Source organism: Salmo salar, chromosome 05, assembly GCF_965601325.2.
Source record: "Salmo salar chromosome 05, fSalSal1, whole genome shotgun sequence".
Taxonomy (NCBI): Eukaryota; Metazoa; Chordata; class Actinopteri; order Salmoniformes; family Salmonidae; genus Salmo; species Salmo salar.
The window spans coordinates 46,721,963-46,745,658 of NC_138295.1; the positions used below are offsets into that span (position 1 = coordinate 46,721,963).

At 45.3% G+C, this 23,696-nt stretch overlaps 1 protein-coding gene across 2 annotated transcripts in view; it reads left to right on the forward strand.

Moving 5' to 3' along the window:
* LOC106604902 (storkhead-box protein 2-like) overlaps positions 1-22,966 on the forward strand; it is an 89,398-nt gene extending 66,432 nt beyond the window's left edge. For both annotated transcript variants that reach the window (XM_045718270.2, XM_045718272.2), the window contains exons 3-4: positions 12,756-14,979; positions 18,482-22,966. In XM_045718270.2, coding sequence (XP_045574226.1) covers positions 12,756-14,979; positions 18,482-18,686 — 2,429 coding nt within the window. In that variant the 3' untranslated portion in view covers positions 18,687-22,966. The remainder of the gene's footprint in view (positions 1-12,755; positions 14,980-18,481) is intronic.
* The last annotated feature ends 730 nt before the right edge of the window (positions 22,967-23,696 follow it).

Here is a 23,696-nt window from a genome sequence, read left to right on the forward strand (position 1 = left end):
TCGTCTTCTCTCTGTTGACCTCTCTCTCTCTCTCGACTCTCTCTACTGCTTGATCTCTCTCTCGACTCTCTCTATCTCTCGACTCTCTCGCTACCTCTCGACCTATCTCTCTAGACCTCTCTCGACCCAATTCAATTCAATTGACTTTATTGACATGGCAAGTTCATTATTACTTACATTGTCAAAGTATACATATAAAAAAATATATCTTGACTCTCGCTCTACCTCTCGAATCTCTCTCCTCCTCTCGACCTCTCTCGACCTCTCTCTCTCGACCTCTCTCTCGACTCTCTACCTCGGCTCTCTCTCTCTTGACTCTCTAGACCTCGACCTCTACCTCTCTTTCTCGACCTCTCTCTCTTGACCTCTCTCTATCGACCTCTCTCTCAACCTCTCTCTCTCGACTCACGCACTCTCGACCTATCAACCTCTCTCTCTCAACCTCTCTCTTAGCCTCTCTTGACCTGTCAACCTCTCACTCTCTCGATCTCCCTCTCTTGACCTCTCTCTCAACCTCTCTCTCTACCTCTCAACCTCTCTCCATCAACCTCTCTCTCTTTCGATCTTTCTCTTTTGACCTCTCTCTCAAACTCTCTCGATCTCTCTCGATTTCTCTCTCTCGACCTCCCTCTTAACCTTTCTCTTTTGATCTCTCTCAAACTTTCACTCCCTCTCGACCCCTCGCTCGACCCTCTCCCTCGACCTCCCTCTCACTCTCTCCCTCTCTCTCTTTCAACCTCTCAACCTTTCTCCCTCAATCTCTCTCTCTTTCTACCTCTCTCTCTCTCTCTCTCTCTCGATTTCTCTTGACTCTCTCTCTCTCCCTCTCAACCTCTTTGTCGACCCTCTGACTCAACCTCGCTCTCTCTCTCTCTCTCTCTCTCTCTCGATTTCTCTCTCGACCACTCTCGACCTCTCAACCTTTCTCTCACTCTCGACCTCCCTCTCTTGCTCTCAAGCTCTCTCTCTTCACCACTCTCTCGCTCTCGCCCACTCTCTCGCTCTCGCTCTCTCTCACAACCCCTCTCTCTCTAGACCTCTCTCTCTAGACCTCTCTCTCTAGACCTCTCTCTCTAGACCTCTCTCTCTCTCGACCTCTCTCTCTACCTCTCGACTCTCTCTCTACCTCTCGACTCTCTCTCTACCTCTTGACTCTCTTGCTACATCTCGACTCTCTCTCTACCTCTCAATTCTCTCTCTACCTCTCGACTCTCTCTCTACCTTTCTACTCTCTCTCTACATCTCAACAAAACTCTCTGCCTCTATCACTCAACCTCTTCCTCTCTACCTCTACCACTTGACCTCTACCTCTCGACCTCTACTTCTATCTTTCAACCTCTACCTCTCCACCTCTACCTCGCTTTCTCAACCTCTTTCTACCTCTCTCTCTCTACCTCTCTCTCTACCTCTGTCTCCCTCTCAACACTCTACCTCTCGACTCTCTCTCTACCTCTCGACTCTCTCGCTACCTCACGACTCTCTCTACCTCTTTACCTCTCGACTCTCTCTCTCGACTCTCTCTCTAGACCTCTCTCTCTACATCTACCTCAACCTCTGCCTCTCGACCTCTCGACCTCTAGCTCTCGACTCTCTATCTCTCGACCTCTCTCTCGACCCATCTCTCTCGACCTCTCTCTCTCGACCTCTCTCTCTCAACTCTCTCTCTCGACTCTCTCTCTACGTCTCAACTCTCTCTGTCTCGACTCTCTCTCTACCTCTCATCTCTCTCTACCTCTCAACTCTCTCGCTACCTCTCGACTCTCTCTCTACCTCTCAATTCTCTCTCTACCTCTCGACTCTCTCTATACCTCTCTACACTCTCTCTACATTTCGACACAACTCTGCCTCTATCACTCAACCTCTACCTCTCTCGACCTCTACCTCTTCTTCTCTACCTCTACCACTCGACCTCTAGCTCTCTTTCTCAAACTCTGCCTCTACCTCTCCACCTCTACCTCTATCTTTCAACCTCTACCTCTCCACCTCTACCTTGCTTTCTCGACCTTTCTACCTCTCTCTCTCTACCTCTTTCTCTACCTCTTTGTCTCCCTCTCGACACTCTACCTCTCGACTCTCTTCCTCACGTCTCTCTCTCTACCTCTACCTCTCGACTCTCTCTCTAGACCTCTCTCTCTACCTCTACCTCTACCTTTACCTCTGCCTCTCGACCTCTACCTCTTGACTCTCTCTATATCTCGACTCTCTCTCTCGACCCATCTCTCTTGACCTCTCTCTCTCGACCTCTCTCTCTCAACTCTCTCTTGACTCTCTCTCTACCTCTCAACTCTCTCTATCTCGACTCTCTCTCTACCGCTCCATACTCTCTCTACCTCTCGACTTTCTCTCCATCCCTCGACTCACTCTCTACCCCGCGACACTCTCTCTACCTCTCGACTCTCTCTCAATCTCTCTCTCTCTACTCTCTCTTCCTCTCGACATCTTTATCTCGACTCGCTCTCTACCTCTCGACTCGCTCTCTACCTCTCGACTCTCTCTCGACTCTCTCTACCTCTCGACTCTCTCTCAATCTCTCGACTCTCTCTACCTCTCGACTCTCTCTCAATCTCTCTCTCTCTACTCTCTCTTCCTCTCGACATCTTTATCTCGACTCGCTCTCTACCTCTCAACTCGCTCTCTACCTCTCGACTCACTCAACCTCTCGCAACCTCTCTCTTGACTTCTCTCTGTCTTGACTCTCTCTCTACCTTGACTCTCTTTTGACCTCTCTCTCGACTCTTTCTCTACCTCTCGACTTTTTCTCTACCTTTTTCTCAACCTTTCTCTCTCTCTTGACCACTCTCTCTCTCGACCTCTCTTTCTCGACCTCCCTCGATTTCTCTCTCAACCACTCTCGACCTCGCGACCTTTCTCTCCCTCTCAACCTCTCATCTCTCTCTCGCTCTCGACCTCTCTCACTCTCGACCTCTCACGCTTTCGACCTCTCTCTCTCGACCTCTCTCTCTTGACCTCTCTCTAGACCTCTCTCTCTCTTGTCTCACTCTCGACCTCTCACTGTCTCTCGACCTCTCTCTCGACTAACTCTCTACCTCTCGACTCTATCTAAACCTCTCAACTCTATCTCGAACTCACGACTCCCTCTCTACCTCTTGACTCATCTCTCTCGTTATCTCTCTCTCTCTCTCAACGTTTCTCTCTGTTGACCTCTCTCTCGACTCTCTTTCTTGACTCTCTCTCGACTCTCTCATCTCTCTATGTCTCTACTCTCTCTCTACCTCTCGACTCTCTCTGTACCTCTCGTCGCTCTCTCAACCTCTCTCTCGACCTCTCTCTCAACTAACTCTCTACTTCTCGACTCTATCTATACCTCTCGACTCTTTCTCTACCTCTTTACCTCTCAACTCTCTCTCTCTACTTTCTCTCTCTCTCTTGACCTCTCTCTCTCGACCCTCTGCACCAATTTCTATCTCGACCACTCTCGACCTCTCAATCTTTCTCTCACTCTCGACCTCCCTCTCTTGCTCTCGACCTCTCTCTCGCTCTCAACCTCTCTCTCAACCCCTCTCTCTCTAGACCTCTCTCTCAACCCCTCTATCTAGACCTCTCTCTTGACCTCTCTCTCTCTCCCTCTCGACTTTCTCTCTTCCTCTCTAACTCTACCTCTACAACTCGACCTCTACCTCTTGACCCCTACCTCTCTTTCTCTTTCGACCTCTACCTCTACCTCTTCACTTCTACCTCGCTTTCTCGACCTCTTTCTACCTCTCTCTCTACCTCTCTGTCTCCCTCTCGATACTACCTCTCCACTCTCTCGACTCTCTCTCTACCTCACGACTCTCTCTCTACCTCTTTACCTCTCAACTCTCTCTAGACCTCTCTCTCTCTACCTCTACTTTTACCTTTACCTCTGCCTCTCGATCTCTCAACCTCTACCTCTCAACTCTCTCTCTATCTCTTGACTTTCTCTCTCGACCCATCTCTCTCGACCTCTCTTCTCGACTCTATCTATACCTCTCGACTCTTTCTCTACCTCTTTGCCTCTCGACTCTCTCTCTCTACTTTCTCTCTCTCTCTAGACCTCTCTCTCTCGAACCTCTGCACCAATTTCTCTCTCGACCACTCTCGACCTCTCGATATTTCTCTCCCTCTCGACCTCTGTCTCTCACTCTCGACCTCCCTCTCTTGCTCTTGACCTCTCTCTCGCTCTCAACCTTTCTCTCAACCCCTCTCTCTCTAGACCTCTCTCTCAACCCCCCTCTCTCTCTATAGACCTCTCTTTCGACCTCTCTCTCTACTTCTCGACTTTCTCTCCACCTCTCGACTCTCTCTACCTCTCGACTCTCTCTACCTCTCGACTCTCTCTACCTCTTGACTCTCTCGCAACCTCTCGACTCTCTCTCTACCTATCAATTCTCTCGACTCTCTCTCTACATCTCGACACAACTCTCTGCCTCTATCACTCAACCTCTAACTCTCTCGACCTTATCCTCCTCCTCTCTACCTCTCGACTCTACCTTTCGACCTCTACCTCTACCTCTTCTCTTCTACCTTGCTTTCTCGACCTCTTTCTACCTCTCTCTCTGCCTCTCTCTCTACCTCTCTGTCTCCCTCTCGACACTCTACCTCTCCACTCTCTCTGTACCTCTCAATTCTCTCTCTACCTCTCGACTCTCTCTCTGCCTCTCGACACAACTCTTTGCCTCTATCACTCAACCTCTACCTCTCTCGAACCTCTACCTCTTCCTCTCGACCTCTACCTCTCGACCTCTGCCTCTCTTTCTCGACCTCTAAATCTCAACCTCTACCTCTCGACCTCTACCTCTCCACCTCTACCTCCCTTTCTCGACCTCTACCTCTACCTCTCAACCTCTACCTCTACCTCTCGACTTCTACATCTACCTCTCGGCCTCTACTTCTACCTCTCAACCTCTACCTCTCGACTCTCTCTCTACCCCTCGACTCTCTCTCGACCTCTGGACTCTCTCGCTACCACTTAACTCCCTCTCTTCCTCTCGACTCTCTCTCTACCTCTTGACTCTCTATCTGCCTCAACCTCTCAACCTCTACCTCTCTCGACCTCTACCTCTCTACTGCTCTCTCTCTTGACCTCTCTCGACCTCTCTCACGACTCTCTCAATAGACTCTCTCTCTCGACTCTCTACCTTGACCTCTCGACCTCAACCTCTCGACCTCTAACTCTCGACCTCTACCTCTCGACCTCTACCTCTCGACCTCTACCTCTCGACCTCTACCTCTGCCTCTCGACCTCTACCTCTGCCTCTCGACCTCTCTTTACCTCTCGACTCTCTCTCTCGACCCATTTCTCTCTCTCTCTCGACCTCTCTCTCTCGACCTCCCTCTTTTGACTTCTCTCTGTTGACCTCTCACTCTTGACTCTCTCTTTCTCGACCTCTCTTTCTCGACTCTCTCTCTTCCTCTCGACTCTCTACCTCTTGACTCTCTCTTTACCTCTCGACTCTCTCTATCGACTCTCTCTCTAGACCTCTCTCTCTCTACCTCTACTTTTACCTTTACCTCTGCCTCTCGACCTCTCAACCTCTACCTCTCAACTCTCTCTCTCTCTCGACTCTCTCTCTCGACCCATCTCTCTCGACCCATCTCTCTCGACCTCTCTCTCTCGACCTCTCTCTCTCAACTCTCTCTCTTGACTCTCTCTTTCCCTCTCAACTCTCTCTGTCTTGACTCTCTCTCTACCTCTCGACTCTCTCTCTACCTCTCGACTCTCTCTCTACCTCTTGACTCTGTCTTTACATTTCGACCCAACTCTCTGCCTCTACCTCTCAACCTCTACCTCTCTCGATCTCTACCTTTCGACCTCTCTCTCTCTTGACCTCTCGACCGCTCTCTCTCTCAAGTTTTCTTTCCGTTGAACTCTCTCTTTCAACTCTCTCAACTCTCTCTATGTATGGACTCTCTCTCTCTACCTCTCTACTCTCTCTCTCTCTACCGCTCTACTCTATCTGTACCTCTCAAATCTCTCGCTACCTCTCGACTCTCTCTCTACCCCTCGACTCTCTCTCTACGTCTCGACTCTCTCTCTACCTCTCGACTCTCTATCTGCCTCTACCTCTCAACCTCTACCTCTTGACTCTCTCTCTACCTCATGACTCTCTCTCGACTTCTCTCTCGACCAAAAGATCATGATCATTAGAAAGCAAATTACGGGCTCCTCTTTAAATCTGCGTATTCCTCCAAAGCTCCATTGTCCTGAGTCTGAACAACCCTGCCAGGACCTAGGATCAAGGGAGACACTAAAGTGTTTTAGTACTATATCTCTTGACACAATGATGAAAATAATCATGGCCTCTAAACCTTCAAGCAGCATACTGGACCCTATTCCAACTAAACTACTGAAAGAGCTGCTTTCTGTGCTTGGCCCTCCTATGTTGAACATAATAAACGGCTCTCTATCCACCGGATGTGTACCAAACTCACTAAAAGTGGCAGTAATAAAGCCTCTCTTGAAAAAGCCAAATCTTGACCCAGAAATTATAAAAAACTATCGGCCTATATCGAATCTTCCATTCCTCTCAAAAATGTTAGAAAAAGCTGTTGCGCAGCAACTCACTGCCTTCCTGAAGACAAACAATGTATACGAAACGCTTCAGTCTGGTTTTAGACCCCATCATAGCACTGAGACTGCACTTGTGAAGGTGGTAAATGACCTTTTAATGACGTCAGACCGAGGTTCTGCATCTGTCCTCGTGCTCCTAGATCTTAGTGCTGCTTTTGATACCATCGATCACCAGATTCTTTTGGAGAGATTGGAAACCCAAATTGGTCAACATGGACAAGTTCTGGCCTGGTTTAGGTCTTATCTGTCGGAAAGATATCAGTTTGTCTCTGTGAATGGTTTGTCCTCTGACAAATCAACTGTAAATTTCGGTGTTCCTCAAGGTTCTGTTTTAGGACCACTATTGTTTTCACTATATATTTAACCTCTTGGGGATGTCATTCGAAAACATAATGTTAAATTTCACTGCTATGCGGATGACACACAGCTGTACATTTCAATGAAACATGGTGAAGCCCCAAAATTGCCCTCGCTAGAAGCCTGTGTCTCAGACATAAGGAAGTGGATGGCTGCAAACTTTCTACTTTTAAACTCGGACAAAACAGAGATGCTTGTTCTAGGTCCCAAGAAACAAAGAGATCTTCTGTTGAATCTGACAATTAATCTGGATGGTTGTACAGTCGTCTCAAATAAAACTGTGAAGGACCTCGGCGTTACTCTGGACCCTGATCTCTCTTTTGAAGAACATATCAAGACTGTTTCTGGGATAGCTTTTTTCCATCTACGTAACATTGCAAAAATCAGAAACTTTCTGTCCAAAAATCACGCAGAAAAATGTATCCATGCCTTTGTTACTTCTAGGTTGGACTACTGCAATGCTCTACTTTCCGGCTAAAGCACTAAATAAACTTCAGTTAGTGCTAAATACGGCTGATAGAATCCTGACTAGAACCAAAAAATGTGATCATATTACTCCTGTGCTAGCCTCCCTACACTGGCTTCCTGTTAAGGCAAGGGCTGATTTCAAGGTTTTACTGCTAACCTACAAAGCATTACATGGGCTTGCTCCTATCTATCTTTCCGATTTGGTCCTGCCGTTCATACCGACACGTACACTACGGTCACAAGACGCGGGCCTCCTAATTGTTCCTAGAATTTCTAAGCAAACAGCTGGAGGCAGGGCTTTCTCCTATAGAGCTCCATTTTTATGGAATAGTCTGCCTACCCATGTGAGAGACGCAGACTCAGTCTCAACCTTTAAGTCTTTACTGAAGACACATCTCTTCAGTAGGTCCTATGATTAAGTGTAGTCTGGCCCAGGGGTGTGAAGGTGAACAGAAAGGCTGGAGCAACGAACCGCCCTTGCTGTCTCTGCCTGGCCGGTTTCCCCTCTTTCCACTGGGATTCTCTGCCTCTACCCGTATTACGGGGGCTGAGTCACTGGCTTACTGGTGTTCTTCCATGCCGTCCCTGGGAGGGGTGCATCACTTGAGTGGGTTGAGTCACTGACGTGGTCTTCCTATCTGGGTTGGCGCCCCCCCCCTTGGGCTTTGCCGTGGCGGAGATCTTTGTGGGCTATACTCGGCCTTGTCACGGGATAGTATGTTGGTGGTTGGAGATATCCCTCCAGTGGTGTGGAGGCTGTGCTTTGGCAAAGTGGGTGGGGTTATATCCTACCTGTTTGGACCTGTCCAGGGGGTTCATCGGATGGGGCCACAGTGTCTCCTGACCCCTCCTGTCTTAGCCTCCAGTATTTATGCTGCAGTAGTTTTGGTGTCGGGGGGCTAGGGTCAGTCTGTCACATCTGAAGTATTTCTCTTGTCTTTTCCGGTGTGCTGTGTGAATTTAAATATGCTCTCTCTAATTCTCTCTTTCTCTTTCTTTCTTTCTCTCTCTCGGAGGACCTGAGCCCTAGGACCATGCCTCAGGACTACCTGGCTTGATGACTCCTTGCTGTCCCCAGTTCACCTGGCCGTGCTGCTGCTCCAGTTCCAACTGTTCTGCTTGTAGCTATGGAACCCTGAACTGTTCACCGGACGTGCTACCTGTCCCAGACCTGCTGTCCCAGACCTGCTGGAACCCTAACCTATTCACCGGATGTGCTACCTGTCCCAGACCTGCTGTTTTCAACTCTCTAGAGACAGCAGGAGCAGTAGAGATACTCTCAAAGATCGGCTATGAAAAAGCCAACTGACACTTACTCTTGTGTTACTGACTTGTTGCACCCTCGACAACTACTATGATTATTATTATTTGACCATGCTGGTCATTTATGAACATTTGAACATCTATGCCATGTGCTGTTATAATCTCCACCCGGCACAGCCAGAAGAGGACTGGCCACCCCTCATAGCCTGGTTCCTCTCTAGGTTTCTTCCTAGGTTTTGGCCTTTCTAGGGAGTTTTTCCTAGCCACCGTGCTTCTACACCTGCATTGCTTGCTGTTTGGGGTTTTAGGCTGGGTTTCTGTACAGCACTTTGAGATATCAGCTGATGTAAGAAGGGCTATATAAATACATTTGATTTGATTTGAGTTTATAATGCACTACTTTTAAATAGGGAATAGGTTACCATTTTTGATGCACCCTTTTTCCTAGACTACTACCCCTCTGTAGACTCAAAAGAAGGAACAAGATGAAGTTGCTTCACTTTGGTCGGGCAACTAAACCCTTATGATGTAATGTCAGGCAACCCCAACTAGTCAAGACTTATCTATCGTGTAGGCGGGTAACTGCCTGCCTGCCAGTTTACAAATAGATCTTAGTGTGTTTGTGTTGACTGTTTTTGACTGGACTAAGAGGGATGACCATCAACCACTATTGCTAAATGCGTACACACTACCATAACCTGTCCACTCAATTTACACGACATTTGCTTTTAGTCCCGTTACTAATTTCCTAAGCTGAATCTAGTATGTATTATCCTATTTTAGACTGTTAACATTCCTTTAATTCAACAGGGGACATATATAGTTCATTTGAGGGATTTTTTACTCTTTAAATAATCCCTCTCTATTGCTCCACGACAGTAGACCTGTATAGTAGACACAATACCTGCCTCTCCCTATCACTTGCCAAGTGGTGTGTGTGTAGTCGTTATGGGGCTGGGTGCTGTGTGTGAGTCTGAGATGGAAGTGACCTCTAGCTTCCTCGCCTGCCTGTGTTTTGCTGCAGCCTCAGTCTGCATATGCGGCTGGCTGGCAGGTGGGATTACATTACGCTGGCCGGGCTGAAAGGGCACAATAATGTAACTGTGAGTATTACTACCTCCAGTGAAGTGAAGCAGTTCAGCGCTATACTGTGCTGTACTGTGAATGGCATGGAGGAGTGGATGGGGAGCTGTTGCTACTGCAGCATTGATCGCCCTGTCCCACTCTGGGTATCTCTGAAATGGATCCCAATTCCCTATGTAGTGCACTACTTTTGACCTATGGGCCCTGGTCAAAAGTAGTGCACTATATCGGGAATAGGGTGTCATTTGGAACGTAAACAGTCTCTCCCTGCATTAACCTCTCTGGGAAATGTGGGACGCTAGTGTCCCACCCGCGGGACACACTATTCAACAGCCAGTGAAATAGCAGGGCGCCAAATTCAAAACAACAAAAATCTCATAATTCAGATTTCTCAAAAATACAACTATTTTACACCATTTTAAAGATGAACTTCTCGTTAATCCAACCACATTGTCCGATTTGAAAAAGGCTTTACGGTGAAAGCATAGCATTAGATTATGTTAGGACAGCGCCGAGACAAGAAAAACCACACAGCCATTTTCCAAGCAAGGAGAGCCGTCACAAAAACCAGAAATACAGCTAAAATTAATCACTAACCTTTGATGATCTTCATCAGATGTTACTCATAGGAATTCATGTTAACCTGTTAGGGCTAGGGGGCAGTATTGACACGGCTGGATAAAAAACGTACCCGATTTAATCTGGTTACTACTCCTGCCCAGTAACTAGAATATGCATATAATTATTGGCTTTGGATAGAAAACACTCCAAAGTTTCTAAAACTGTTTGAATGGTGTCTGTGAGTATAACAGAACTCAAATGGCAGGTCAAAACCTGAGAAGATTCTGTACAGGAAGTACCCTGTCTGACCATTTCTTGGCCTTCTTTGCCATCTCTATCCATTACAAAGGATCTCTGCTGTTACGTGACACTTCCTACGGCTGCCATAGGCTCTCAGAAGGCGGCAAAAAGCTGAATCTTGGCTTTGCAGGCTCTGGTTGAAAAGAAGTAGCGCGTTTGGGTAGTGGCTGGTTACAGTACTGTGAGACTCAGGCGCATGCCTGCGTCGACCGAATGCTTTGTTTTCTTTCCTCTGTTTACCTAAACGGAGATTCCTGGCGTTCAAGACACTATCCGAAGTGTAAATAAGGGTCACGAGCACGACGCATTTCGTGACAAAAAAATTCTAAATATTCCATTACCGTACTTCTAAGCATGTCAACCGCTGTTTAAAATCTACTTTTATGCCATTTTTCTCGTAAAAAAAGCGATAATATTCCGACCGGGAAAGCGTGTATACGTACAAAGAGAGAGAAAATAAAAGCATGGGATCCCCTCGTGCACAAGCCTGAGTTTCATAGTACTGTGACCGGCCACTATCCAAACGCGCTACTTTTTTTCAGCCAGAGCCTGCAAAGCCACGATTCAGCTTTTTGCCGCCTTCTGAGAGCCCATGGGAGCCGTAGAAAGTGTCACGTAACAGCAGAGATCCCCTGTATTGGATAGAGATAATCAAGAAGGGCAAGAAATGGTCAGACAGGGCACTTCCTGTAAGGAATCTTCTCAGGTTTTGGCCTGCCAAATGAGTTCTGTTATACTCACAGACACCATGCAAACAGTTTTAGAAACTTTGGAGTGTTTTCTATCCAAAGCTAATAATTATATGCATATTCTAGTTTCTGGGCAGGAGTAATAATCAGATTAAATCGGGTACGTTTTTTATCCGACCGTAAAAATACTGCCCCCTAGCCATAACAGGTTAATGTAACCGCTGTGTCAGATTTCAAAACAGCTTTACGGCGAAAGCACATTGTTCAATATTCTGAGTACAGAGCTCAGCCATCAAAGCAAGCTATACAGTTACCCGCCAAGTTCTGGAGTCAACAAAACTCAGAAATAGTATTATAAATCTTCACTTACCTTTGCTGATCTTCGTCAAAATGCACTCCCAGGCCTCCCACTTCCACAATAAATTTTGGTTTTGTTCAATAAACTCCATATTTATGTCCAAATACCTCCGTTTTGTTCGAGCGTTCAGAACACTATTCCAAAGGCACAATGCGCGAGCGCAAAACCCTAGACAAAAAGTAAAAAAAGTTCCATTACCGTTCATAGAAACATGTCAAACGATGTTTACAATCAATCCTTAGGTTCTTTTTATCATAAATCTTCGATAATATTCCAACCGGACAATAGCGTATTCATTACAGAGGAAAAAGAAGGAACGGCGCGCATGCGTGACCATGCAGTAAACAACTCATTGGCCTCAGGCAGTCCACTTGTTGAGTCAGCTCTTATTCTCTCCCCAGTCACAGTAGAAGCATGAAACAATGTTCTAAAGACTGTTGGCATCTAGTGGAAGCCTTAGGAAGTGCAAAATGAACCCTAAGTCACTCTATACTGGATAGGGAATCACTTGAAAAACTACAAATCTCAGATTTCCACACTTCCTGGTTGGATTTTTCTCAAGTTTTTGCCTGCCATATGAGTTCTGTTATACTCACAGACATCATTCAAACAGTTTTAGAAACTTCAGAGTGTTTTAGAAACGTCAGAGTCTATCCAAATCTACTAATAATATGCATATCCTACCTTCTGGGCCCGAGTAGTAGGCAGTTTAATTTGGGCATGTCATTCATCTGAATTTCCGAATACTGCCCCCTGTCACTAAAAAGTTAAAGCCCCAGCTGACTGGCTCCCCAAAGGGATGATCAGACAGTGATGACATTTATTGTATACCTATAACAATCTGTCCTGTCAGATTACTATCAGATAGATTCAGGTCGACTATGCGGTTGATGTATTGGGCCAATAACAGTTTTTACGATCGATGGATCGGTTATTACAAATAATGGCTTATCCATTGCTGAATAATATTATATGAGAATATCACAAATTAAGCCTTTTTCACGTCATATGCGGCGCGTACCAAATGGCACCCTATTGGAGTGCATTATGAACGGAATAGCATGCCATTTGAGAATGTTATGTTTGACATTCATGACATATTCTTCTCCACGTCATTGTCTAGGTGTGCCCACGCCGACGGTGGAGATCCTCCACCACACACAGAGCATGCTGGTCCGGGAGAGGAAGATCTACCCCACGCCGGAGGGCTACTTCATCATCACGCCACAGACCTACTTCATCACGCCCTCTCTCATCAGGACCAGCTCCAAGTGGTACCACCTGGACGAGAGGTTACCTGATCAGAAGCAGCAGCAGCAGTGTACCTCCCCGCTCTCTGGAACCATTACCCCCTCCACCTCTGGCTGTGTCAGGGACAGGTCCTATCCTAAGAACCATAGAGACTCTTATAATAATTACTGTGATGACCCCCCCAGCCACCATACCACCCTCACCAGGAAGTCCCCCAATGAGCACAGAGAGGCCTACTCACCCCACTCCCCTCACACCCCCACACAGCCCCGGCACACCACGGAGAAGATCCGGAGCACCCTCAGCTTCCCCTTCAAGTCAGACACCCTGACCAAGCACCGAGAGGGGGGCAGCACCGGGGAAAAGCAGTCCAAGAAGTTTGGCATTAAGCTGTTCCGGCTGAGCTTCAAGAAGAACAAGACCAAACTGACCACCTTCTCGGCCCAGTTCCCCCCGGAAGAGTGGCCTCTACAGGACGAGGAGACGCCCACGGCCGTGCCGCACAACGTGGAGGTGGAGATCATCAGACGGATCAACCCAGACCTGACAGTGGAGAACGTGGTGAGGCACACGGCCGTGATGAAGAGGTTGGAGGAGAGAGCCCAGAGGAGCAAGGCCAGCTCGTCAGCCCAGCACAGCGCACGCAGCAGGAGGAGCCGCAGACACCGCAAGCCACAGAGTAAGCCCTCATGCTCCCACATTAAGACCCGCACCTCTCGGAGAGACCCCTCTGAGGGATCCAACCTGGACATGGCGGCTGAGAGGGACTACCAGCCCTACAGCTCCTCCTCCATGGAACACAGCCATGGCCGCCACCTGGCTCACAGCAACCCAAACATCATGGAGTCCCACCTGCCCGTCACCCCAGAGTGGGACGTGTCAGGAGAGCTGGCCAAGAGGAGGACGGAGATGCCCTTCCCCGAGCCTTCGCATGGAACGTCCCACTCCAAGATGTACCACAGCCACACACAGGAGAGGAAATCACGCAACGAGCGCTCAGCCAACAAGGCCAAAGAGAGGTCCCGTTCCATGGACAACTCCAAAAGGCCCCTGGGGGTTGGGCTGATTGGGCCCCCGGACTACTTTGAGCACAGCCCTGATGAGAGGGACAGAGACAAGAGGCGCTACTACACAGACGAAGGAACCTTGAGGGCCGCAGCCCAGGCCTCCCACTACTCCCACTCGCGGGACACGCCCCATGCTGCGAAGTTAACCTCTGTGTGTGGGCCCAACAGAGGGAGGACACTTAAAAAGAGTAAAAGTAGAGACCGTTTACCTGACAACGACCGCTTGAAGGCTTACTCTCCAAAACCCATGGCTGAGGACTATTTCCAGTGCATTGCATCCAACGAATTGATTTTTACCGCTCCCAGCCCCTTACGAAAACATAATCAAGATAGCTTAGCTAAGGTGAAGGTGGGTTGTCCCTCCAACAGACAGACCCCTCACCCCCCAGAGTACAAAGAGGAAACTACAAAGGGACATAACAGTGTTAGCTTACCAATGCCCTGTCAGATGCCTGAACCTTTGCCAAATGGCCATTCTGTACAGCACCACAACACCAACTCCAATAGCATGGACAAGAGGAAGGAGATCTTCAGCAAAGACACTTTGTTTAAACCACCGCCCAACGCGTTGCCAGGCACCTATGGGGACGGCAGCTTCTCCAGGTTGAGTACGTTGAGCAAGACCCAAGTCATGTCGTCATCCGAGATTCTGGACAGCCAGGGGCAATTTGAGCAGCCTGGCCCCCTGCTAGGTATGCCCCGGCCCCCTCCCTCTGCCTCCTCGGCTGAAGCCTCCTTCAACTACTACAATGTGTCTGATGATGACGAGCTGGAGGACGCTGCCTCGGCCAAGCGGTCAGAGCAGAAGGCCCCAGAGGGTTGTGGTGGGGGCGAACAGGGCACCATGCAGTGGCTGCTGGAGAGGGAGAAGGAGAGGGACCTCCAGCGCAGGTTTGAAAGGAACCTGACCTTCCCCAACCCCAAGGAGAGTGACCACAACAACCAGAGTCAGCAGTCGGCCCACTCAGCCAGGCTGGACAGCATGGACAGCAACAGTGTTACAGTGGACAGTGGATTTAACTCTCCACGGTAAGCCTCGGTTGGGTGAAAACAACTCACTCACATAGACACACACAGAGTCTCTGTTTGTGTGGTCGATGGTAATGAGGGGATGGTTTCTTATTCTGTGAGAACCAAACGGACCGGTATTATTATAACATATGGTGCTATTGATTCTAGTGAATCTGAGGTACAACCTATCATGGGTTATAGCCCTGTAGAAGAGACAGAATAGGAGGTTGCAATGTTCCTTAATTTCATAATTTCCTCATTCATGTGAGCCTATGCTTGTCTGTTTAGAAAACCTCATTTATTCTCTGAATGAATTTGGTTTGCTTTGTTTGTTTGTTACATTTCATTTCTTTCTGATGTCTGTGCTTCATTCAATGATTCATGTCTGCTTACGCTCAATGATATCTTGAATATTTTTCTTAGTTTCTTGAATCACTTGAGCGTAAGCGGACATCTGTCTTTTTGTGGAGTTTTTAGCTCATGATACATGGTGTCTGTCACTGAAATATGTCCATTAAGACAACCATTCACATGGCTTTACCATCAGCCAACAAAATATTACCTTTTTTAGGCCCAAAAGCAACATAGAGTCTGAAGGCTACAGAGGATTTTAATATTTAGCAGTGCTGAAAGAGGGAGAAAGGGGGAGTAGGCCTGTCTCTGTCATAGTGTGTATGGAGTTAATCTGGTCAGAACTGTAACCGTTTTTTTAATGTACTTCCAAATTGTGTGAATTGCAATTCCAGGTGTTTTTAAAGACTGCCTATTAAACTTTGGTTTTCCATTACACAGATAGCAACCCCCAAAATATTTTGTGCATTACAACGCTATGCCTTTTTTTACCAAATCCTTTTTGCCCGGGCCCCTCTGGCATAGTGGGAGTGTGTGACACTTCATTAGGGTCACGTGTCTTCCTGTGTCTAACCACGACCACATGTTCCAGCCTCTAAATAAGATGGATGCCCGCGCTAGCGCCGCTCGTCTTTGATTGGTTTGTATTACGCTTTGGTTTGCAGTTCAGAACCTATGGGACGATCGGCTCATTTGCTTTCTGACTGAGTCAACCCCACCTCATCTTCCCTCAGCCCCTTCCACGTTTTCAGGCACAGCCTACTGCTCTGTCCCGTGGCCAGTAATGGAAAAGAAAGTATCTGTATCCAGCAGACATGTGGCTGTCGCTAACTCATGCTTCTCAGCCGATTTATTCAAACAAGATGGGCAACCTTTTATGGCAGTGATTGTGGAACTGGAAACAGTGTCTGCTGCATATGTTAAACAATGTGGAGTTGGAGTGGTGGTCCTTCCTTGTTGGATCTGTTGCTTATTTCACAGCCTCTCACAACCATGTCATTTTCCTTTCCTGTGACAGAAATGTGGTTTACACACTAATGTTGGGTTGGGACCCCCCTTGTGATGTAACTATGAGCCATCAAGGCAGATTTCAATAATCTCCTCTGTGACTGCTGTTGGAAAGGGCATCTGTCCACAGATGTGTACTTGGTCATTTGGCCCCCTCCCTTCCCCGAGGCAGCTCAGCTCCAGCCTTCTCTCCCATAGCCCTAGCCTGCAGATGGAGGCAGTGACCAGAAGCACATCCACCTTTCAATGGGTGACATGGTCTAGCTGGAAGTGAAATCAAAGTTTATTGGTCACGTACACCGTTTAACTTCTTGGGGCTATGTGGGACGCTAGCGTGCCACCCGTGGTGCACCCTATCAACAACAGGTGCATTTCAAGAGCGGCAAATTTGAAACCAAATAAATGTCAAAATTCAAATTTTTCAAACATACAACTATCTTACACCCTTTGAAAGATAAACATCTCCTTAATCTAACCACGTTGTCCGATTTCAAAAAGGTTTTACGGCGAAAGCATAAAGTTAGATTATGTTAGGAGAGTACATTGACAATAGCTGTGTGTAATGTTTTGTCAATTCAAAGACAGGGTCACCAAAACCATAAAACCAGCTAAAATGATGCACTAACCTTTTACAATCTCCATCAGATGACACTCCTAGGACATTATGTTAGACAATGCATGCATTTTTAGTTCTATCAAGTTCATATTTATATCCAAAAACAGCGTTTTACTATGGCATTGATGTTGAGGAAATCGTTTCCCTCCAATAACCGGCAGTCAAGTCAGCACCACAAATTAAATAATTAAAATTAGAAAACATTGGTAAAATATTATATTGTCATTTAAAGAATTATAGATTTACATCTCTTGAACGCAATCAACTTGCCAGATTTAAAAAGAACCTTACTGGGAAATCACACTTTGCAATAATCTGAGCACTGCGCTCAGAAAAATACGCGTTGCGATACAGACTAGCCGTCATGTTGGGGAGATCTAAAATCGAAAATACTATGTAAATAATCCATTACCTTTGATTCTCTTCATCAGATGTCACTTCCAGGTATCACAGGTCCATAACGAATGTAGATTTGTTCAAAAAAGCTCATCATTTATGTCCAAAAATCTCCGTCTTGTTAGCACATGATCTAAGCCCGCCGGACTTCACTTCATGAACGAGGGGAAAAAATATATTTACGTTCGTTCAAACATGTCAAACGTTGTATAGCATAAATCATTAGGGCCATTTTTAACCAGAACATGAATAATATTCAAGGTGGACGAATGCATTCTCTTTTATAACGTATTGGAACGAGGGTACCCAACATGAACTCGCGCGCCAGGTGTCTAATGGGCCATCATCGTTCCATGGCTCTTGTTCGGTCAGATCTCCCTCCAGAAGACTCAAAACACTTTGTAAATGCTGGTGACATCTAGTGGAAGCAATAGGAAGTGCCAAAATATTCCTCAGCCCCTGTGTTTTTCAATGGCATAGGTTTAAAGGTAATACAACACATCAGGTATCCACTTCCTGTCAGAAAATGTCTCAGGGTTTTGCCTGCCAAATGAGTTCTGTTATACTCACAGACACCATTCAAACAGTTTTAGAAAATTTAGGGTGTTTTCTATCCATATATAATAAGTATATGCATATTATAGTTACTGGGTAGGATTAGTAACCAGATTAAATCGGGTACATTTTTTTATCCAGCCGTGCAAATACTGCCCCCTAGCCCCAACAGGTTTTAAAACAACTCCACTGTACAGAACATCAGACAAATCATGAATGAGGACCACACCTTACATATTACTCTTCTCTCATTCTCTCTTCTCGCTTTACCCATCTTTTATTCTCACCTTTTGTTACTTCCTCTCCGGGCAGTGATTACAGCAGTTAGTGGTTAATATGGAGAGGATATCAAGTTTTGTTTTACTTGAAGGGAACTACCTAACCTGCAAGTTCTGGAAAACTTTATTGAAAATATGTCAACAATCAATCAATACGATACTTTCTGCTCTCACACAATTCCACACAAACAAGGGAAGCCCAGATAACATAACCTTTTTTCTGTATCCTCTGTGTGTGGACCTCTATCCCTATTCTCCTCATTCTCTTCACCATTATTTTTTTCTCTCCCTTCCTCTCCTTTCTTCCTTTGTTCAGCACACGAGAGAGCCTGGCCTCAAACACCTCCAGCATTGTGGAGAGCAACAGACGTCAGAATCTGGCTCTGAGTCCCGGACACCTGGGAATTGCCACAGGCAACGGTCCACCGTTCACCTTCCAGACCATTCCAGAGCCGCTCACCACCCAACCTGAGAAACTGCAGAAACCCTCAAACTGTTTGGCCTCCATTACGAGTGTGTGACAGTGGCTGGAGTGGGAGGTAAAAAAAGAGACAAGTGTTGGGTTTGGGTGTATACCCTACACCTCCACCTCACTGGGACGGTTACAGCATACAGACTGACAGGGCCTTCATAACATACACCAGCCAGCTCAAGGACTGTTACTACATCTGTCATTCAATGGTTTTGGATTAGTTATCTTCCATTGGGTTATATTTGAATTTGTGATGCTCACTACTACAATAACACCACTTCTTCTCACAAGAGGACATTTATGAAAATATTTAAAAGCATTGATCTTTTTCAAACCCATTCTAAAACTTGAAAAAGAAAATCATGTAATTCTACTGGTTCTTTTAGGTTTTGGTTTTTACTGAGCAGTTTTTATTTCTTTAATGTGATTGGTTTGTAATTTGTTTTGGTGTCAAATTTATAATCCTATAATCTCAGGTCACGTGTAATAATTACACTATTACATTTCTTTAGCTGTGTGGCTGTTCAGCTTTCTAAACTGACTCTTTAGCCCCCTCTACTGGCTCACATAGTCGTGCCATAATGCCATGCCTACAGAATAGTGATGGGAAGTTCAGCTCTTTTAACTGACTCTGATCTTTGACTCATTCAGTCAAAATAACAAATCTTTTGACTCATTTCATTCGTTTGAGCCAGTAATGCCCAGAGCACGCATGATCCCCTGTTGGCGAACGATGAACTGAAAACTTGTAATAGTCATGATCCTACAAGCCTCTCGTTCACGTCGCTGTCATTTGTGCATGAGACTTGTAAAAGCATGTTTTAAAAATGTGTTGATTTCTGGGCAAACGAATAACAATTTATTGGGCAGGAAAGTAATTTGGGGGGGGTGTTCTGTGATTATTTTCACCTGGGGGGCCTGATGTTTCAAGGTACATTTGAAACGAGGTCTAGTTGTGGGCAGCAACCAGACTAGATTGTAAACGACTCTTGGCCGAATGCATTGCTTGACTGCCATAAGGGTGATTAGCACAATATCATTACAACTGCGTCACCCCAGACGATTCGTTTTCGAGTTTGTTGAGCAGAGGCTGTGACTGTTTTGGTTCTACAAAGCTGTGTCCATCAGAGCATTCTATAATCAATGAATTGTATTCATTCTTGCACCATGCGATATTGATCAGTTCTAAACATGTATTTTTCTTCTCTATGCTACCTGATCTACTTTGCCTGCAGTTGTTGGTCGGAGCACGTCTCCAGAGTTACCAGAGGAGCTCATATTATTCCTGTTGTACACTTAATTGCGGCCAGTATGTCGAATAAGCACTAAAATGAACGGGTTGGTCAGAAAATGAGTCAGTAAAAAGAGTAGTTCAAAACGAACTAATTGTTCGCAAACTGCACATCACTAATACAGAGCTCTGCTAGACTAGTATGATAACACTTTACATGAACCCTCTGTCATAAGTCCTACATCATGATAATATAACATATAATAAACCGTTATGACAACTTATTTACCAGTATCATAACAGAAACAGTTGTTTAGGCCAGCAAATTGTCTGGGCATACAGCTATACAATACGTACACTTGAGTAATGGTTCGTGTCATGACTGTGTCAAGTGAGTTGCCATAGGCAGACATAAGGAGCTGCCATTATGGTTTATAATGTTATCACATTATTATACCAGTCTTACGTAAGGTGGGTTGGAGGATACCAGTCCTGGGCAGAAATGAGTTATAGTTTATTTGAAAATACAAACTTTTCAAATACTCGTGGTGGTCGAATATAGTTTATATAGACTTTCAACTAAAAGGCAACTATTTTCTTTGAAATTCAAATACAGGTCTACATTTTTTATATTTGAAAGTGTTTTGAATACCTCTCAGAAAACCAAATAACATTTGAAGGTATTTGAATATATATGCAAGTTATTTGAAAACAAAAAAAATCATATTTGATGAACCAAAAACTACAACAGTTAGTTTAATTAGTGTAAATATATGACCATAAGCACATGGTTTGAAGGGCTCCTAGATATTAATATATTCTAGAATAAAATACATGAGGGACATGAAAGCCCCTCAACATTAGACTACTTTTGCGGCTTCAAAATGACTAACAAATATATTTTCATAATGAGTGAGCCATAAAGTAATACAGTAATACTTGACATCAAGTTCTTATACATGTGTAGTAACTTTGTGATTTTTTTTATTTTCAATAGCAACACTGTTACATAGGACTTTGGAAATTGCTTTCTAATTGCATAATAATGGCGTTATTACATACGTGGAATAAGGAACTGTCCCTCTTCCTCGTGTACAGTAGTTACAAAACCTCTAACCTCATTGCTATGCAATTAAAATGCAATTACCAAAGTATTATGTAACAACGTGCTAATAAAATGTTTCTCCAAAAGTAATTTGTTTTATTACACAGGCCAAGTGCAGTTTAATGTTAAGTGTTACATTGTTACAGTTAGTATTCTCAGTATGGCTATTAAGGGCCCCTCGGGCCCCTCTGCCCGACAGGGAGTTTCAAAGTGGTACTACACGGCAGTCATGGCCAATAATGGAAAAAAACTAACTTTTTTTTTATTGGAGAAAAAAATGCGCACTATTCCTGGTGCTATTTCTTAGCTGTGGTATTTTCCTGTTGAATGCATTTAATGTTCAAAGTAACAACAAGGGACTTTTGAATATGGACAACGTCAAACGATCCCCTTTATAGAGGTAGATAACGTCCTCTGTCCCCACCCCTCTGATTTGTACATTCAGGTTTCATATTTAACCCTATGTTCTCAGATACTCACTTGAACAACTACCTCCACAACAGGAAAAAGATAATGAGTAGTGGCTTTCCTCTTACAAATCACTGTTGTTAGCCTGTATCCCTTGAATGTCAATATAAAAACTCTTGAAATGACTCGCACACAAGACCATGTCAAAGTGCGGACCTGAACGGCCTCCCAAGTGGTGTAAGGCACTGCATCACACTGCTAGCTGAACCACTAGAGATCCTGGTTCGAGTCCAGGCTCTGTCGCAGTGGGCCGTGACCGGAAGACCCATGGGGCAGCACACAACTGGCCCAGCGTCATCCGGTTTAGGGGAGGGTTTGCCCGGCAGGGATGGTCTTGTCCCATCGCGCACTAGCGACTACTGTGGCAGGCCAGGCACAATACACGCTGACACGGTCGCCAGGTGTACGGTGTTTCCTCCGACACATTGGTGCGGCTGGCTTCCAGGTTAAGCAGGCGTTCTGTCAAGAAGCAGTGCGGCTTGGCTGGGTTATGTTTCTCAGGACGCACGGCTCTCAACCTTCGCCTCTCACAAGTCCGTACGGGAGTTGCAGCGATGGGACAAGACTAACTACCAATTGGATACCACAACAGTTTTAAGTGCTGACTCTCCTTTTATCATTCTCACAATAGAAGAGCTCACCTGTATGTGCTACTTCACTATTTACCCTCGCTCTCTCTCGCTCTGCATTTATTAGTGGTGTTCTTCTCACTCAGTTCTCACTCTCTGACTCGCTCCATTCCTCAACAGAAATGTAATCACTTCTGTGCAATTTGAGCAGAAGGTAATTTCTCCTCTTATCTGTTAAATGTTAAGGAGGTCAAAGGTGACCTCTTATAGCACAGCTTTTCCGTATGGTACATCACCGTCCTCTCAGGACTCTTGTGTACCATCACTACCCATGTCTCATACACTATAATGATCAGCCTATGAAGGGAGTGGTGTCAACCTTATTACTCTGGTGTTAAAGTTCCAGTTCAATGACAACGCATTGAAATGGTCAATTTCAGTTTTTGTGAGCTCTTTTCTCTTTTTTTGATAATGATTAACATTATCAATTCCCTTTGAAATCGAAATCGACAATTGCAGCCAAGACTGCCTTGTATTATCATGTTTGCACTGAAATAAATGCCTGGTCTGAATCTCTGGTTGCTGTAAAATCCATCCAAAAAGGATGATCTGTTTATATTGAAAATATGTAATTGTCACGTCCTGACCTGTAAAGGGGTTGTATGAGCATTCACATACCCGCTGTGCCTTGGTCCATCCATTACGACGACCGTGACAGTCATATGAAATGTCTTCCCTTCAATAACATTGTTTCTGATTGTGACGGTATGTCACAATGTAAATTATGTTTGTCATGCCTAGTAAAATAATTTCAATAAGAGGGATGTTCTATTTCTATATTATCTAAAAAGTCTCTTTTTGTGTAGTAATGGTATTTACTGTTGTTGCAGTGTATGTGATATATCGTTTGGGGATTGTGTTATTTTTTTAAGAGAATAAAATAACATGTTTGGTTATGTCTTGAACATCTTTATTTAATGTAAAACTGTGCTGTATGTATTAACCCTTAACCTGTTAGGGCTAGGGGGCAGCATTTGCACGTCTGGATAAAAAAAATGTACCCGATTTAATCTGGTTACTAATCCTACCCGGTAACTAGAATATGCATATACTTATTATATATGGATAGAAAACACTCTAAAGTTTCTAAAACTGTTTGAATGGTGTCTGTGAGTATAACAGAACTCATTTGGCAGGCAAAACCCTGAGACATTTTCTGACAGGAAGTGGATACCTGATGTGTTGTATTGACTTTAAACCTATCCCATTGAAAAACACAGGGGCTGAGGAATATTTTGGCACTTCCTATTGCTTCCACTAGATGTCACCAGCCTTTACAAAGTGTTTTGAGTCTTCTGGAGGGAGATCTGACCGAACAAGAGCCATGGAACGATGATGTCCCATTAGACACCTGGCGCGCGAGTTCATGTTGGGTACCCTCGTTCCAATACGTTATAAAAGAGTATGCATTCGTCCACCTTGAATATTATTCATGTTCTGATTAAAAAAGGCCCTAATGATTTATGCTATACAACGTTTGACATGTTTGAACGAACGTAAATATATTTTTTCCCCTCGTTCATGACGAGAAGTCCGGCTGGCTTAGATCATGTGCTAACAAGACGGAGATTTTTGGACATAAATGATGAGCTTTTTTGAACAAAACTACATTCGTTATGGACCTGT